Raw genomic sequence first — 17,487 nt, 5'->3', positions numbered from 1 at the left:
ATTCTACCTGAAGGTTACCCAAATGATAAAGCAGCAAAAGTGGCTTTAAAAGCTGTCAGGGAATGGCTGGAAACAGAAGACAATGCTTCTAAGGTAAGAATAAGATTGGACTAAAATATACTAGTTTATACAATTACAGCTAGTGATTGAATGTCAAAAGGTATTTATTATTGCATAGAAGTATTAATAGTTCTTTGGTGATTCAGAAAATTAGTACAAGTTTTCATTTCTGTTGAAATAAAGTGTATGCATATCTTAATGAAGTGACAACTGTCACAAATAAATATATATTTATTTATAAAATATATATTTTATTCAAAAATAGACTAGTAATACTTAGTTTGTTGTTAAAGTTTAAAGGACAGTTTTTTTTTCCAGATATTTAAAGCTCGCTTTAAAATGCATATGAAATCCTGACTATATGTTAACAAGGACATATCAAATGTCTCTTCAGTCAAGATCAATTTCATAAGTAGTAATTTATCCGAACATTATAAAGCATTGCTATGGAACCTTGGATTACAATGCTCTTTAAATCTATTTGTATCTCATTATATTCCAAAAATATTTTTCTGCTATAATATAGTCTATAATGAAAAATTGTCAGTAAGTTGAAAATCTGCAAACATAAAATATATAAATAGCTATAGTAACTGTAATGAGATATGAAATTCATTTCTCGGGGAGTGGTTAGACTGTGTATTAATCATATACTTTCATTTTCAGTAACTTTTAACCAGTTAAAATTATATCATTAACTGATAATTATGAAAATGTGGTGTTTTACTTTCATTTTCTGTGGTTAGCATAATAATGGTAATCTAATTGTATCATTTTAACTTGTCTTTTTTCTTGTTTCCTAGGGTTTACACACTTTGTAAATGTTGAATCTCTGTTGTTTATCCCCTTACAGGGAATAAGGAATAAGGGAAATAAATACAAGTCATGGAGTACTTTATTTTATTTTGATTTGCACATGCAAACATGTTGATAAGCCAGTAAATTTGAGCAGTGAATTCCAGTCAAGCAAAGGCAGACCAAGTAATGAATTTAATTTTGAAAATGAATAAAGAACTATTTGGAACAAGTGAAGCAAGTTGCTTTTTTATAACATAGAAATCATAGTGGTACTTAGAATGTTGTGAAACTGTCAAGAATAATTGAGGCTGAGTTTGATAATTTCTGTCATAAAGTTTTCTAATAATGACAAAACTTTGAGCAGCATATGATGAGAATAGGTTTCAAGTTATTGGTGTTTTGAAGAATGAGAATAAGTACAATTACATCATTAGGTTTTAACAAGTTTGGACTTCTCAAAGCAGTGAACCAGAGAAAATAACTGTAAAGGTAATAATTTTGTAAAACAGGTGTAGTAAAACCTGCATGCTTCATTTGTGATGTGCTGTAAGTATAATATCAAGCCAAATAAGTGTGTTAAAATTATTATGTAAAACTTTTTATTTATAAAGTTTTTGCATAACCAAGAAAATTGTTTTGAAAGAGAAAGCTGATTGTTTAATCACTTTCCTTATATCTATGTAATGAAAAGAACAACGTGTCAGTCAGTTCATGCATATGTTTGCTAGCTTACATAGAAATGCAGTATTACTATTGGGTATTTGTACAATGGTACTTTTATATGAATGTGACATTGAACAATATCTCATGCATTGTTCTATGTGAATGCAAATTACGTCATTAACATTAAAGACGATTACTTCAGTAACATGAAACAAATACAAGGAAATGCATTAAGGTAGTTCTTTACCTTTCCTTGATGTATAAATAATGCAGTACCATTACATCTCAATACATACTTCAACAGGCACATAAGTCAGTTATTATGCTTCAAGTTCAAACATGGTTTGCATGTAAAGCAAAAATTTATCTGCTAATATAATTTGTGGTAATTAGCCTTCACGATTTCATTAATTGCCAAGTTGATAACTCATCTTTTCATACAGAAATGCTATACACCTCACTTGTCTGCCTCTGAGACTTGCATATTAGTAACCTTAAATTAACATTCGTCTATCTTCATGTTTAATGTGAGCTGTGCTGGAGCACAACGATGTCATCATGTTCTCCACCAATAGCAAAGTGGCACAACTTCCATGTATTGCAACTCTTCCCATGCACTTGCACTAAGGATAACTTAATTTCTTCAACATTGCATTAAACAGACATTGCAATTTCTTGTCTCAGTTCCATTTTTAAGTGACATTAGTTGATGAAACTTTAATTTATGTTTTCTTTTATCTTTTGTTTTAAAAGTGTTGATTATTATCTTGAATTTTCAAATATTGGTGAATTAATCCTGTGTTAGTAATGATGTTACACATCCACAGTCCTTATTTCGACTTCTTGGTGTGGATTTCTCTACATGGTGAGGGGACCTCCCAGGGAAGGTTCTGTTCTTTCAGTTTACCTCCTCGGGATCTAAATATCCATCCACATGTTTGCCGTGAGTGGCAACTCGTGAAGGGGAGGAGAGGATCCTGGTGGTTGAGGGGTCCAACCCTAACACACTACTTTAGCCTTACATTCTTGTAGATGGACAGCCTTGGGGTGGCTCCCCTTGCGTCAATCAACTGGTCCACGGCCAACCAAGTACCAGTGTTGGATGTTCTCAACAGGTGATGTGGACATTGTATCTGATGCTGGTGTTTGGGTATAGTGCTCACGAAACCCTGGTTTCGCTGCAATGTCCTTGTTTGACATTCTTGTGTGTCCCCTTGTAGGGCTCCATGGTGGGTGGGATCAATGGGCACCAAAATTACCTTTTTCTATTATGAGTCCTACAAATACAAACTTAAATAAAATAGTGAAAAAACAGTCCATAAGTAAACAACCACATCTTGAAGATTCTGAGCAGCAATTTTCAACATCTGTAACACCTGTTGTACCACATTTTCTTAACCTGCATTTTCTTTCAGACAAACCTTTAGGGTAAATGTCTCCTTTTTTCATTTAGACAGGACTAGAGGGATTTGCTGGCTCTTGAAAGTCAGTAAAGAAGCTTTGATCTAGTGACATATTGGTGGAAACATCCACATCCCAAGATAGTGAACTCCTCTTGCATTCAAAGGCAATTGGGGATATACCTATTGAGGTTACCCCTCATGCTACTTTGAATTCATCACCAGAAGTTAGTGTTGAGAGGGATTTGAAGAACAGATTCAGAGATTCTTGCTGGTTTCTCCACTCAAGGGGTTTCTGCTGTGAGGCGTATCTCCACTCACAAAGATGGAATTGTGATGCCAACCAATATCCTCATTCTGACATTTACATCATCACTTCCACCTGCCACCATCAAGGCAGGTTATCTTAATTGCAGGGTATGGCCATACATTCCTAACCCTCTCATATGTTTCCAGTGTCAACGGTTTGATCATATTGTGGTTCCTTGATGTGTGTTCTTCCATTGGCAAGTGTCATGATGCCTATGAGTGTGAGACGCACCCTCGTTGCATCAATTGCAATGGATCTCACCCATCCTACTTTTGTTTTTGCCTTAAATAGTTGGAACAAAAAGAGGTGCACCATTTGAAAACAGTTCGTAACTTTATTTGTCCTGAGTTTTGAAAGTTGCCATCCACCACCTCATCTTGAATGTATGCTGCTGCACTTCGTTCCACTACTACAGTTGGAGTGCAGACAGATTTCTCCATGTCTCCAAAAGAATTGTTCTCCAAACAAATGAAAAGTCTTTTGACCTCCGTGGTTAAAAAAGCTGATGAATCAACTTCAACACCCATCTCTGTCCCTTACATACATTCCAATAAATCCCAAGATCCATTTCCTTTGATTCTGGGTACAGGCATTTCTCATACATCTTCTCCCACTCCAAGATGCAAAACGATAATTCCTTCATGCCCTCAGACAGTAATATTGAGAGAGACTGGCCGTGGTTGATGCCACCCGACCTACTTTCCCAGATGGAAGCTGGATCAGCTAAACTGGCCCTCTTTCATTGCTCTTGCAGAACTTGATCCTGGTATCATCTGTAAGCCATGAAGAGATGACTGTGTGGCATCAGTAACTGACTGTATTATACAAGCAGCTGCTCAATGTATTCCTAAAACTTTGACATGTTTTCCACTATATCCTCATCCATGGTGGAATCCTGACTGCCACATGGCACTGAAGGTGCAAAAATGAGTCTGGGATACTTTTCGCAGATATCCCACCCTCTCGAACCACATCGCTTTCCAGTGGGCCCATGCACATGCTTGATGGGTAAGACGTCAAAGCCAGAAGGAATTTTGGATTAAGTTCACAACCAGCAAATCCTCTACCACCAGTTCCAAAGCCATTTCGGACAAGATTCAAAAGGTCAGTGGGCAATAGCACTCTGTCCCCCTCTTGATCTTGCTCTCTGATGGCCAGGAAGTAACTGATACCCAGAGCATCACCGATACTCTAGGTGAAAGCTTTTGCTGGGTATCTTGCACTTCTGCTTCTTCTTCCATCTTCGTGGCCATCAAGACTTGGGCAGAGCGATCAACTTTTTCTTTTTGAGCTGATTATCTCTATGACTATAATCTACCCTTTACACTGATGGAACTGAAACTGGTCCTTCATCGGTCTGGCAGTACATCGGTTAGACCTTGTGATATATACTATGAGATGCTGCACCATCTCCTGCTTCTTTTGCTATCCTTCTGGTTGTTTTTAACTGGATCTGGCAGGAGAATGTTTTTCCTGATGCCTGGTGCCAGGCTATTGTTCTGCCTTTCTCCAAGCCTGGGAAGGATCCCAAGATTCCTTCAAACTACCATCCATTTGCTTTGACGAGCTGTCTCTGTAAGACCGTAGAGAGGATGGTTAATGCTCGTCTTGTTTGGTTCCTTGAATCAAACAACCTCCTCTTGCCCACCCAATGTGGGTTCCGACGATAGTGTTCCACCATGAAACACTGGATTTGACTTGAAACATCCATCAGCAAAGCCTTTCTCAAATGACAATGTGTTCTTAACACAACATCTTGTGTTAATATTCTTTGACATTGGGAAGGCTTATGATACAACATGGAGGTATGGCATTTTGTGAGACCTCCATATATATGGGTTGCATGACCATTTGCCCATTTTTTTAAAATTTATTTTAAAGGACAGGAGATTTCAAGTTCGTGTGGGTTGGACACTTTCCCGTTCTTTTGTACAGGAACTTGGAGCCCCTCAGGGCTGTGTTCTGAGTGTCACACTTTACAGTATAAAAATTAATGCCATTTCTGAACAACTCCTTCTCACTCTTGCAAAATGGGCTCTATGTAATTGAGTTTCACATCTCATGTCAGTTGTCGAACATGAGGTATATTGAGAGGCAGCTGCAGAATGCCCTGAATTGTTTCCTGAAGTGGACCACAGCAAACGGCTTTACCTTCTCTCTCTCTAAAACAGTTTGCATGCACTTTTGCTGCCCATGGGGTATTTACCTTGATCCTGAACTCTATCAGTGAAGTTGTGCTGCCTGTGGTCACTGAGACTAAGTTCTTTTGGCCTTCGTATCCAGACACAGTTAGATGAATTGAGTCTGTTCTTGGATAACATTGCTGTATCCATTGGTCAGCCCATCCCACCATGGGTTATTACAGTCCCCACTTGTGACCTATCTTTAAGTCATCTGAGAAGAATAGACTCTCCTGATTGGAAATACTGTCTGTTATTTGCTGAACATCTTTCAAACCATCCTTCCATTCCTATTTACACAGGTGGTTCAAAATCAGGTGACTGTGTGGGCTCTGCCGTGTTGGTGGTTGTGTACAGAATCCCCTCTACAGCTTCTGTGTTCACAACTGAACTGTACGCCATTTCTCTTGCCTTGGATCACATAGAACCTAAGCAATACTCTAACTGCACTTTTTATACTGACTTGCTTTGTTCTCTACTGGCCCTGGAATCACTTCATGTTGGTTCACACTCTGTTCTCACCAATATTTAAAACCTACTGGCCCATTTCTCTTTAACATCTACATCTATCTAGTTTTTCGGATACAGGACCATGTTGGTATTTGCGGGAACGAGCTCGCCGACACTGCATCTAAATCTATCTGCTCTGGCACTATCACTGCTGTGCCTGTCCCATACATGGACTATGGTCCTGTATTCAAGGCTCGGCTCCATGCCAGCTGACAATCGACTTGGAGTGAGCAACGTGAAAACAAGCTTACCCAAATAAAACCCTATATTGGACTTTGGCCGTCTTGTTTTTGTAAGAATCAGAAAGAGGAAGTTGTTCCAACTAGACCACATATTGGTCACAGTTTTTTAACTTATCGTTTTCTTTTATCTAGAACTAATGCACCAATGTGTAGTTTGTGTAACACTCAGATCACAATAAGCCACATTTTACTTTCTTGTCATCTTTATGATTCACAACGATGGCACCATTTTAAGCATGTTCTGTCCCAAGGTTTGTCCATAACGTTAGACAGTGTTATTGATGGTGACACTATCCACCTTGGTAATGTTTTTAGTTTTCTAAAGGCCATTAATCTTTTTAATGCCATTTAACCTTTTTTAATGTGATTTCCTTTTAAGAATGAAAGTTCCTCTAGTTTGATTTGAAATTAGAAAATGGCTGTAACATTAAATAACTTGAAACTAAGACTGGAAAGGCCAAGTTCAGGTGACTGACACTTCTGTTTGAACTACTTGTTAGTCATCCTGGTGAGTTATTACTAAAATTTTGCTACAAGCCTTTTAAAAATTTTATTACTTTTTGAAAATGGCTATAATGTCAAATAACTCAGAACCTGGACTGGAAAGGCCAACTTTAGGTGACTGATGGTGGTTTTTGTACTTACTTGCTAGTCTTCCTGGCAAGTTATGATAATTACAATTATGCCACAGAAAGTCCTTTACAATTTGTATAACTGTAGTTTTTCTCTTAACATTGTAGAGAAGATGTAAACATTGGTTTTATGCTTTGTTTTTCTAAAACTTTGTTTTATTTTACCTTAATTTCCCTTTATGAATTTTACTAAATTTACTGTAATTTTAACTTTTTACCAGATGTTTGGCACGAATAACTCTAGCTGCTTTGTGCCATAAAACACCAAATCAACCAACCAACCTTATTTCTACTTTGGCCTTTGGAGGCTCGTTAACTGTTGGGAATATTGTGTTGTGCTTAAAACCATTTGGTCAGCTAGCATTATTTTCACCTCAGTTGGGAATATCCAATTGGACTGAGTTATACATCATTTGCTTTGGATGGTGCTTCGTCATTTGAGAAATGGACCTGGTCTTCCTCCTTCTGGATTTCATTTTCAGGTATGTTCCTTTAATTATCTTTCTTCTGCTTACTTTACTATTGCCCTTTATTCACTCCATGAACTTAATTCTTGGGATTTGCTTTGTCTTTCTTCTCGCTTGTTATTAGGGTTTATGCTAGTTTTTTTTCTCTAAAAGTTCCTTTCCTACACCCAAGTGCCTTGTTTCCCTCATATTTATGACTGTTTTTGTCTTGATTAGCAGACATTCATCCTTTTCCTTCCAGATTTCCTGTACCTATTTTGCCTACTTAGAGATTGGGCTTCTTGTTTTTATTTTGCTTTCTCAGCCAAGATTGCTCTTTCTTTTCTCCATATATCTATCCTAATATTCCATTCCTCCCTTAGATTTTCAACTGGATATACAAAACTCTTTCTTAGGCCCTACTGTGGTGGTCAACTCATCCTTGGTTTCCTCTGCTTGGTGTCCAGATACCTCTAACATACACTAAAGGTCTCCCTCTCTTTTTACAACCTCACATATCTCTTTTTCATTGTGGGTTGTCAGCCCTACATCTTCACATGTGGAATTTTTCCAGTAAGTTACCCATTGGGCCAAACTCTTATCATGTAGCCTTTCTCTCACATTCCTGTTAACTTCCACTTCATTTGTCAATAACAGTGGTAGCCTCTCATCATTGATCCACCTGCTACATCTTTCCTCCTAACTGTTTTACTGTTCAGTCATGGTTTATTGCTGGATGTTAGGTGGTGTTGACCCTCTACATTTTGCCTTTCTTGGTACTATGATGTATTTTGTTCCTGTCCTCTTGTGCTTTTTCATTCTTCTTTCTTTTTTCATTGTTGTCCTTAGTCAAGTACCATACTTTACCGGGTCCTGAATGTAGTTTTGAACACTCACACATGTCTCGTATGATTCTTTGAGTAATTGCTCTGTACTGTCTTTCTTTTATGTCTTATTTCTTCCTCCTCATTCAGATGTCTGTGTGCTTCTCACACCCTCTTCCTCTGAACTTGTATACTCCTCTTTCTGGACCAGTCTATCCTTCCTCACACTTCTGCTCTTTGGGAGGATATTCATCCTTCCTTCAATCTTTCACCTCTACAATTGTTCAGACCCACATCAATTTTCATGTCCCGTTTGGGTTCTTCATTGTTACCTATATTGGACATCTTCTCTTGGGGTACCCACTATTGTCTGGTTTTATTGGTTTATTCTTCTCTGAGTGTGGACACTTGTGGGCTATTATACATTCTATTGCATCTGATTTGTCACTTTTCTTATTCTCTTCTTTCCCATTTTTGCCTGCTTTAGGATGAAATTTTCCAAGTGAACATGTGGACAACTCTCCACATGCCCTTTCCCCCCTTTTTTATTTTTCTCTTCACTATCTGGTTGTTTTGTTTCCCACAGGATTTCGACTTCCACTGGTCAAATAACTCGCTTTCTTTGAGATGAGTAAGTTTTCTTTTGTTGCTGTATTTTTCCTTTATCTCCCTTCTGTTGAACAGGATTCTCCCTGGTGGCTGGCATTGCCTTCCAAGGTGTACTTACTTCCTAAAATTCACATTGTTCCAGGATAATTGAAAGTGTTCAGCCCATCTACCCTAGTTCTACCAGTGTCCATTGTGAGATGGGGTATTCTGTATGACCAGTTGGAATTATTCTTGTGGTATATAAATTTACTTAACTGTCCAATCCAGACTGTACCATTTTCATGGAAAAAAGCTAGCACCAGGGAAAGTTAATGCTCACTTTTTTGGCTCATGCTTTCCAGCTTTTATGAAAAGGATTCACAGATTTCAATGAAAGTACTTCTCAGCTGGTGTTCCACTTGAGGTTTTTTGCACTTCTCATAGTCTCCATAATGTGAATTCTCCCCTTTTTTTCTTCAAGTGGAATATGGGAGACCATTACAACTACTAGCTTTTAGCTGCTTGGATAGCAGACTTTGGATAATTCTTTCAGTTTGGCTTATTAGCACAATGTGGTGAAAGGTATGATGAGGGTCTCTCAGGAGTGTGCTCCTATGGAACATATGCCAATGAGAGTCGCATTCCATGTGTTATCTTTGGTTCCTTTCTGAAGGGAACTTAGTTAATTTTTTACACCAGCCCCTCCATCACTTCAGTTTAAGATTCTAGCATTTCAGTGGAAGTGGAAGTTTTCTCATAAGTTAATATTTTCCTAATTTGAAAACATGTTTCTGATAGATACCTCCAAATACATTCATATTTGACCTCCCCTTTTCCAATGCACCTGTTTTTTTCTTTCCTTATCAAAGAATGGAATTATCACAAGTATAGGTGCATAGGGTGATTTATTGCACATGGGTCTTTTTACAAGATAAAGTTATCGTGCACCAGTTCAGTTCAAATTAAACACATGATTTCAAAGGGTTTTCCCAAAGCTAGTGGGATGCAAGTCTCATAAGCAGACATGCAAGAGAAATAGCATTTTTGTGTAAGGAGGTATCTGTTGGAAATATATTTTCAGATTAGGAATATGTTAACTTTTAATGGTCTACTGCTTACACATACAAAAGAAAATAATAACAAATTTCAGATGATATAAAAATCCAATTTACAGACACATAAATTAGAATTTGATTTTTGCACTTTTTTCAATCCTATGATTATAGAAATTCACTATTTTATAACTTGTGCATTTTCAACTGTCTTAGTATAGGCACCTAAAAATTGACAGTTAGGCCTAAGTTATTGATAGTAATGGACTTAGTGCTTTACTAATATTTTAAGAGAAAGTTAAAAAATAAAAAAGTTGATACCATTATGGAAGGAAAAAGAAAAATAAGTGAAATAGCAAGTAATGAAGACAGTTTAGGTGTACACTTCATACCATAATTTAAAAATTCACTACTTTACAGAGGCCTGGGATAGCCAGGTGGGTTAAGGTGTTCGACTCATAATCCAAGGGTCAAGGGTTCAAACCCCAGTCACACCAAACATGCTTGCTCTTTCAGCTGTGGGGGCATTATAATGTGACAGTCAATCCCACTATTCATTGGTAAAAGAGTAGCCCAAGAGTTGGCGGTTGGTGGTGATGACTAGCTGCCTTCCCTCTGGTCTTGCACTGCTAAATTAGGGACAGCTAGCGCAGGTAGCCCTTGAGTCGCTTTGCATGAAATTCAAAACAAAACTACTTTATAAAATTTCAATATTAAAAGTTCAGTTAAAACAAAATCTTGATCTGAATCAAAGTTTTAAATAAAACAAATGTACATATATAGTATTCTATTTATTTTTACATATGTAGCATTATTAATATTTAAATTTTGGCTCATGGCACAGCATCAAATTGGGAAGTAGAGAACGCAGTGCCCTCTAAATTTTTTTTCTAAACTTGGCTTTTAGCTGATTTTTATGCATATTGGAATTGTTTGCAAAGCAAGAGCTAACTAAATTTTTTTTTTCATCCAACAGGTTCAGAGAATCATTTTTTGTCTCTTTCTTGAAAAAGATGTGAAAATTTATGAAGAGTTGATGCAAAAATATTTTCCTTGCACCTGATAAACTTCTGAAAAATCTGTAAGTAATAAATATATATTCTCAAATTACTTATTGGTACATATGGTAAAGTATATAGTCAGTTATCAAAACTTTTTTTTTTTAATTGTGTAACTCCACATGTTCCAGTTTTTAAATGTTTGGTAATCTGTGATGTATGTAAACTTCTCTCAACAAACTGTCTTTCTTACAATATCTTTTGTATTTTTATTTATTGTGGCTTAACTTAAAAAATATTGAGTGAGGTTGAGTTTAAAGTACTGGGAGGAACAAAATTTCGTTTAAAACTTTTCTCATATATATTTGCTTTTAAGAACACTTAAAATCAGGAATCCTCTCAAATAATAATGCTTATGAAAAATGGCCACAAGCAGGATTCACTTAAAGTTTAGTGTTAAATTAATTCATCTCGTATATTTGTGTGGATACAGCAGTGTGAATCTGTGATGTTCTATCATTAACAAATTTTGGTTTTTATATATGTTAGTTATTAGAAATCATAAATTAACATATTCCATTTCTCCAGACATTCTAGGCACAAGTTCAACTACTTTAACTCACAAAATCCAGAACTCTACTACAAATTGTCATCCATGGATGGCTAGTGTTGTACTGTTGGAAATAATCTACATTTATCTGTTGACTTGTTCACTATAAAAATGTAACAAACAAGTGTATAAGATAAAAATTTAATTTCACTTTTACAGTTTTTCAAGTCTGTTTGAGTCTTAACCACAATATGGGTTCTACATAAAAGTTGAAAACAGATTGTAAATTACTTCTGCACACACACAAAAAAAAACAAGAGAAAAAAAACCTTATGTTATGAGATTTCGGAGGTTTGAATTTTGCGCTTTTCATATTTAAAAGATTTCCTACAATAAATGGTTTGTTAAAACAGTTGTGTTCAAATAAAACTTTGTAGAGATAATTATCCTCTGTTTAGGGTATTTGTAATAAAATGTGAATGTGTGCCACCAAATCGTAGTTTGGAAAATTAAAATTTGAGTTATTGCATTTGGTAACTGCAAGGTCCTGAAATTTATATGTAATTTAGTTTCAATAATTGTAATTTGGTTTAATTACTAAGTATTCATGGCAGTATTATTTGAAAGACAAAAATTCAATGTGTAGATAGTTGTCAGTATATTAATAAACTTTTCTTCCTTTATTCATTCTTGTACTTTCACGTTTATAGCTTTAGTACCTAGTTTAAATTGGGTATAAAAGGTGATTTACCTGTATATGTATCTGAGAAATATTCTGAAAAGCTGTTTCAAAATAAAGTGAAATTTCAGTTATTTTGTTATAAAATTGTAGTTTCAATTTGAGTATCTTGCTTAATTCTAAATATTTTCTTTCAAAGAAACGTTTAACTTCAATTTCTTTTTAGTGCCGTGTAAAACAAACTTACTATAACATTGGTTTTTTCAGCAGTTGCTAGCTGGCCAATCATTCATTTTTAGGTAAAGGACTATTGCAAAACTTTTAACATTTAATGACTTGTGCAGTACTTCCTCAATAAGCAATTGACAAGAATTGAAAGGTTAAAGATATGTATTACAAAGGTAAAGAGAGGGATATAATTTAAATTGATTATCTTATCTTTATAAAGTGTTCCAAGGTTTTGAAATGTCATTCCAGAAAAGGATCATTTAAAAGAATAGTGCTCATCTCAGCAGTTGAGTTTTCAAGGACACAAGGAGTTAAATAAGTCCACCTTCATATAAAAAGAGAAGATCTATCTTAAACATAAAGATTACACTAAATTTCACTTAAATGACATACTTATTTTAATGAATGTCTGAAGTTGGTTGAACAAAAAGGGAATCTGTTGCCCCAGGTAACAAAGCAGTGATAAGGTTTGGCAGGTACACTACTATTGATTATTTGGGAATATTTTCAACAACTATGGGTATTATAATTTGTCATCTCTTGCAGGAAGTTGAGAACTTGAATATTAAGCAAGGCATGCTAAAAAAAAAAGTCTTCATTTAGCGACATAGTAAGAGTTTTAAGTCTGAAGTAAAGAAGAGATTGGTATAATACCCTACAGCATAGTTTGGAGCTGTGAGAGACCTGGAATGAATTTATTTATTAAGTGTATGTAATAATTTAGCTTAACAATGAAGAAATGACTCATGATTAACAGTCTGTTCCACTGTCTAAATTAACTATTGGTGTCCCTTTGAAACTATGAGAGATCTTGAAAAAAGCCAGAAATCCATACTTTCAACACAACACAAGTATAAAAGAGAAGGAAACAAATCCTCTTCATCCATGTGCAAATACACTGTTGAAATAAAGATATCACAAACATGGATGTGTGTTTATCACATTTAGTTAAGATATGACCTTGGAAAATAGTTTTAAGGGTTCCTTAAAAGATCTGTGCAAATCATTTCCAAATTTTAGTAATTTCTCAAATGGTCAAGCTTATAATTTCACTGGACTGTACTTCACGAAGCTGCACTGTATAAAGTTAACTTGACTAGTTTTCCCAGTCGATACTGACTTTGTAAAGTAATATATTTTGTAACTGTATTCTAATTAATAAGCATATTGGGCAATACAACTATTGAAAATTGCCTAATTCTCTATATTTTTTCTCTGAATGAATCTTTTGTAAAGGAAGATCATTTAAAGGATAGTTTTTCAGAATGTTTTATGCTTTTAAATTTATTACTCATTTGTCTTTTTTTTAAAAAGACTCTTGAAGGTGAACATTCTCTTCCACCCTAAAATGTATATTTATAATCTTTAATGCATTTACTGTTGTTAAAATAAAAGTATAGTTTTGAAGTAAACAAAAACTGTTGAACAATTTTTAATGAGTAGGAAACTTCCTGTATTGTTAATTTACAGAAAAATACAGTAATGTTCCATAGTTCTTCAATTCTTAAATAGCACTATTTTAATTGAGTCAACTATATAAAAAGAAAAGATACTTTTTATTAACCCAAAAGTAAACTGAGGTACACAACAGTACAATTCTAAAAGTGACGAAGAATTTCTACTTTTTCAATAAAGTGTGGAATTTAGTACCTCATTCATTTTTGCAGAATATTTAGTTTACTAAAATATACTTTACTTTTATACCAGCTCATATTAAGATATTTTAAATTTCATAGCTTACGCAAATGGCTGTTTTCATAAAATACATTGTTTTTTCTGTGTCCATGCTCTTTTTACCAACTTAAAGATTTAATAGTGAAAGCATTCATTGTCAAAGCTTCAATATAACAATTGACCAGCAACAGATTTATGCAAATTCTTGTAAGCCTAAGCATATTCAGTTTTAATTCTGAGATCTGTGGATAAATTTACAAATATCTCTTCATTTAAAAACAAAACTTGTCTGTTGATGGAGTAGCATCTATTTCAAAACTTCCGAGTTCAATTCTTTATTCAAGCTCTCCATTTGCTGAAATGTCAACTAAATTTATTAAGATTTAAGATTTACTTTGATTGTTTTGTATTTTATAAAAGATTCCTCATTTTCTAATACAGTTTAATCAAGGTAGATTGGTCTTGCATATCAGTGAAAAGTGTACTATTAATTTTTAAAGTAAATGCCTAAAATTTGTTATTGTTTATTATATAAACTGCTGCAGTTTTTTGATCTGTTATACTGTATACAGGTTAGGACAAACATCTTAAGTCATCTATCTCAAACCATAAACTCAGACTAGTTCTCTTTATTGCCACATAAAGGAAAAAATGCAGATCTTCAGGTAATCTGTTAAAGATTAATATTACAACAGGTTTTCAGTTCATATAACCACCTCTGTATTACAGATGGAATTTAGAAAGCTTATTCAAGAATACCATGACTGCATACCTCTGTGGTTATGTACGAGACAAAGTCATAGATAACTATAGAGAAATCTTAGTTAAAGGAATGGTTTGTGGAGATTATTAGTTTCTTACTGCACTGGTAACAGTACATACAGTGTCAAACATACTGGGATGGATAAGTCATAATTCTGATGTTCTTATAATCACAAGTGATGAAGTGCTCCATTTTGAAATGAGTACACGTGATACTGGGCCAAGAAGGGGTAGTTTAAGAGCTGACTTGCATGCATTTTGGAATAACACACGGCACAACGCACAAAGATGTAGAGTAGATCTTCAAGCGTAGAGCTTCAGGTGATTCCGATATCAATTCCTCATTAAGACATGCCAACTGAGTGGTCGAGATGCTGATTGTGAATGGTTAGACAAGTCATCATGGGAATTTAATCTATCATCAGCTTTAAGCAGAGAACTCTCACAACTACAAGAAAATCTTCTTAAATCTTTTCCAGACCCAAGGTGACGCTGTCTGGAGCAAGTTGGGACTGTTTTTGGAAGCATAAGTAGAGATCGATCATTGAAATATCGAGCAATAAAAGGAAAGTCCAGCCTGTGACTACTCTTTCCCAGCTGACTTAAGTCGTGATGAGTTTGAGTAGTGTAGTAATAATCCTGAACCAACCTCTGATGTTGGGGGAGGTTACATGAACTAACCTATTAAAGAATTGCATTGGTTTAAATTACATTAGTTACATAACACTTTTTATTTTAAAAATGAATAATTTTTGCAAATACATAAAATCCTGTTTTAACAGTTATCATAATAAATCTGAAAACTAATTTAGCTTCAAAGAATTGTGCAATATATATTAAAAGAAATTCATAAACATATTCCGTAAATTACCTCAATTTAAAATTGGGGTTATGTGAATAGAAAGAATATTTAAACTGCTGCTTACTACAACCCATTATAATATTCTTTACTGTGATGTCTGTAACAAACTATTGTACTAGGAAAATACCACACATTTTAACTCAACTACTTTATACTTACACGTTTTAGGTAAACACTGAGCAAATACATACCAACAAAATTTCTCTGAAAATTGTTTAAAAAGTTGATAAAAATTTAGCAATTAATGAACTCCCTATGTAAGGACTTGGCTATTTTTATTTAGTTACTTTGATGCACATGTATAAAAAAATAAAATAATTCCCCATTTAAAACACCTGCTAACACTGTCCACACAGTAATCGGCTTTTCACTAATACAAAACTAGTTATTCGGTCCTGACTATAAAATAAATGTATTACAAAGTGAATGTTTAAGTTTTCACAATCATCTTTGATAAAACTATAAAATAAAAAGATTTTTGAATATGAAACCACAACCATCAGGCTACTTAAAACACTTTTAAGACTGTTGACATAGGAGCATTATATATAAAACCACAGATTCAAGACTTGAAATTTAAAAGAAAGCAAAACAAAACTTTCAAAATCACGAGACTTTTTCCAGTAAGTCTTATTACGTATAAGCTACCAATGATCATTATGACACACCAGATTGACTTTTAGATACTTTCTAGATTAAAAATAAAGTAATGCCTTATTTTCTTTACATGTTTAAGTAAGACTTCAGATTACTGAAATATATTGTAAACTTTTATATACCTGATCAGAAATGTTCTCTTGGGAAACTGTTAGTTGACTACTGTTTGATGATAATTCACAGTTCTGACTTATTTGTAATGAGCCCCAACTATTTCTGTAGCCTGGTGGAGGAGGGACAAAAGGACATTCACCAGTAGTGGTATGACATTGCTTATTATTGTGTTCAGTTGGTACTGTGGAGTTATCCAAACAGTAAAGTGGCTGCTGACTGGACAGTTTTCTGAAACACCCTTCAGTATGATAGCATCCTACACTGACTGGTGACATGGGAGAAAAAGATGACCACAAGTGTGAACTGTACAAATTTGGTTCCGATTCTGCCAGACCCATTCCATAACCACGGCCCATAAATAATGACATTGGCTGTTTCTGAGTCCGAGTCAATGAAGAAACTCCAATTCTAGTTACACAGCGATTTGCTGTGGAAATATTCCTAGTTGGGTTACCTGCTTTAACTAAATTTAAGTCACCCATAGTTGAAGTGGTTTCCCTTCCTTCATCTGATTCTCTTGAACTGTAAACAAAATCAGTGTTCACAGCCAATACTGTTGATTGATGATTTGGTATTGCACAGTGATCTTCAATTGGCATGGAGGGATGTATAGGTACATCACATCTTGTATTTGTTTTTAGTCGTGGAAAAAGGTTTGAGAAAAGTTGTGAAATAAGACAATGTTTTAACCTTGTTCTGTGAAGACTCTTTTGTGTTTTATTTGATAAAATATCTTTTGATTTTATGTGCTTAACAGGCACACCTTCTGTTCCACTAGAAGATAACCTTTCACATGTATCACAATCACTTCCAGACAAGGAATTAAGTTGCTGGACAGTGGCACACAAATGAGTGTTGGGATTTGATTTCGACCTTGGTGGTTTATTTGGGATATGACAGCTACCATTTCTAATGCTAGAGTGAGAATAATCTAGTTCTACAATAAAGAGAGCAAAATTCAAATAAATACAAAAAACAAACAGGCCTACAAAATACACTACTTGTCTGAGTGATTAGACTAACATTTAAAACAATTCTTTTTGGTGGATAATGGTAATACAGACATGCACATATAAAAGGAACCCAAGTCAATCATTCATAAGGTAACAGATTTAATAAAAACACTAATGTAAATACTCAGTTTTACCAAACCTCCTCTGTTAGATTGATTTTAAGTCATTTAAGGTATAAGGAATGAAGATAAAGCTGTAAAAAGCAAAACCCATTTTATGTTTCACAAATATTTCATTTATAACTA

The 17,487-nt window shown here is 34.7% G+C and overlaps 2 protein-coding genes across 4 annotated transcripts in view; one reads left to right on the top strand and one right to left on the bottom strand.

Annotated features, from left to right (window-relative positions):
* The window catches only part of LOC143255700 (macro domain-containing protein CT2219-like), a 35,467-nt gene extending 23,388 nt beyond the window's left edge, over window positions 1-12,079 (top strand). Inside the window, 3 exon segments of the mRNA XM_076511771.1 lie at window positions 14-93; window positions 10,682-10,786; window positions 11,292-12,079. Coding sequence (XP_076367886.1) covers window positions 14-93; window positions 10,682-10,768 — 167 coding nt within the window. The 3' untranslated portion in view covers window positions 10,769-10,786; window positions 11,292-12,079.
* A 1,618-nt stretch (window positions 12,080-13,697) lies between these two features.
* The window catches only part of LOC143255685 (uncharacterized), an 82,527-nt gene continuing 78,737 nt past the window's right edge, over window positions 13,698-17,487 (bottom strand). For all 3 annotated transcript variants that reach the window (XM_076511744.1, XM_076511752.1, XM_076511758.1), the window contains 2 exons: window positions 16,238-17,166; window positions 13,698-15,277 (listed from right to left, as the gene is read on the bottom strand). In XM_076511744.1, coding sequence (XP_076367859.1) covers window positions 14,930-15,277; window positions 16,238-17,166 — 1,277 coding nt within the window. In that variant the 3' untranslated portion in view covers window positions 13,698-14,929. The remainder of the gene's footprint in view (window positions 15,278-16,237; window positions 17,167-17,487) is intronic.

Source organism: Tachypleus tridentatus, chromosome 1 (assembly GCF_004210375.1).
Source record: "Tachypleus tridentatus isolate NWPU-2018 chromosome 1, ASM421037v1, whole genome shotgun sequence".
Lineage (NCBI taxonomy): Eukaryota > Metazoa > Arthropoda > Merostomata > Xiphosura > Limulidae > Tachypleus > Tachypleus tridentatus.
This window is presented reverse-complemented; position numbering and strand designations above follow the sequence as displayed.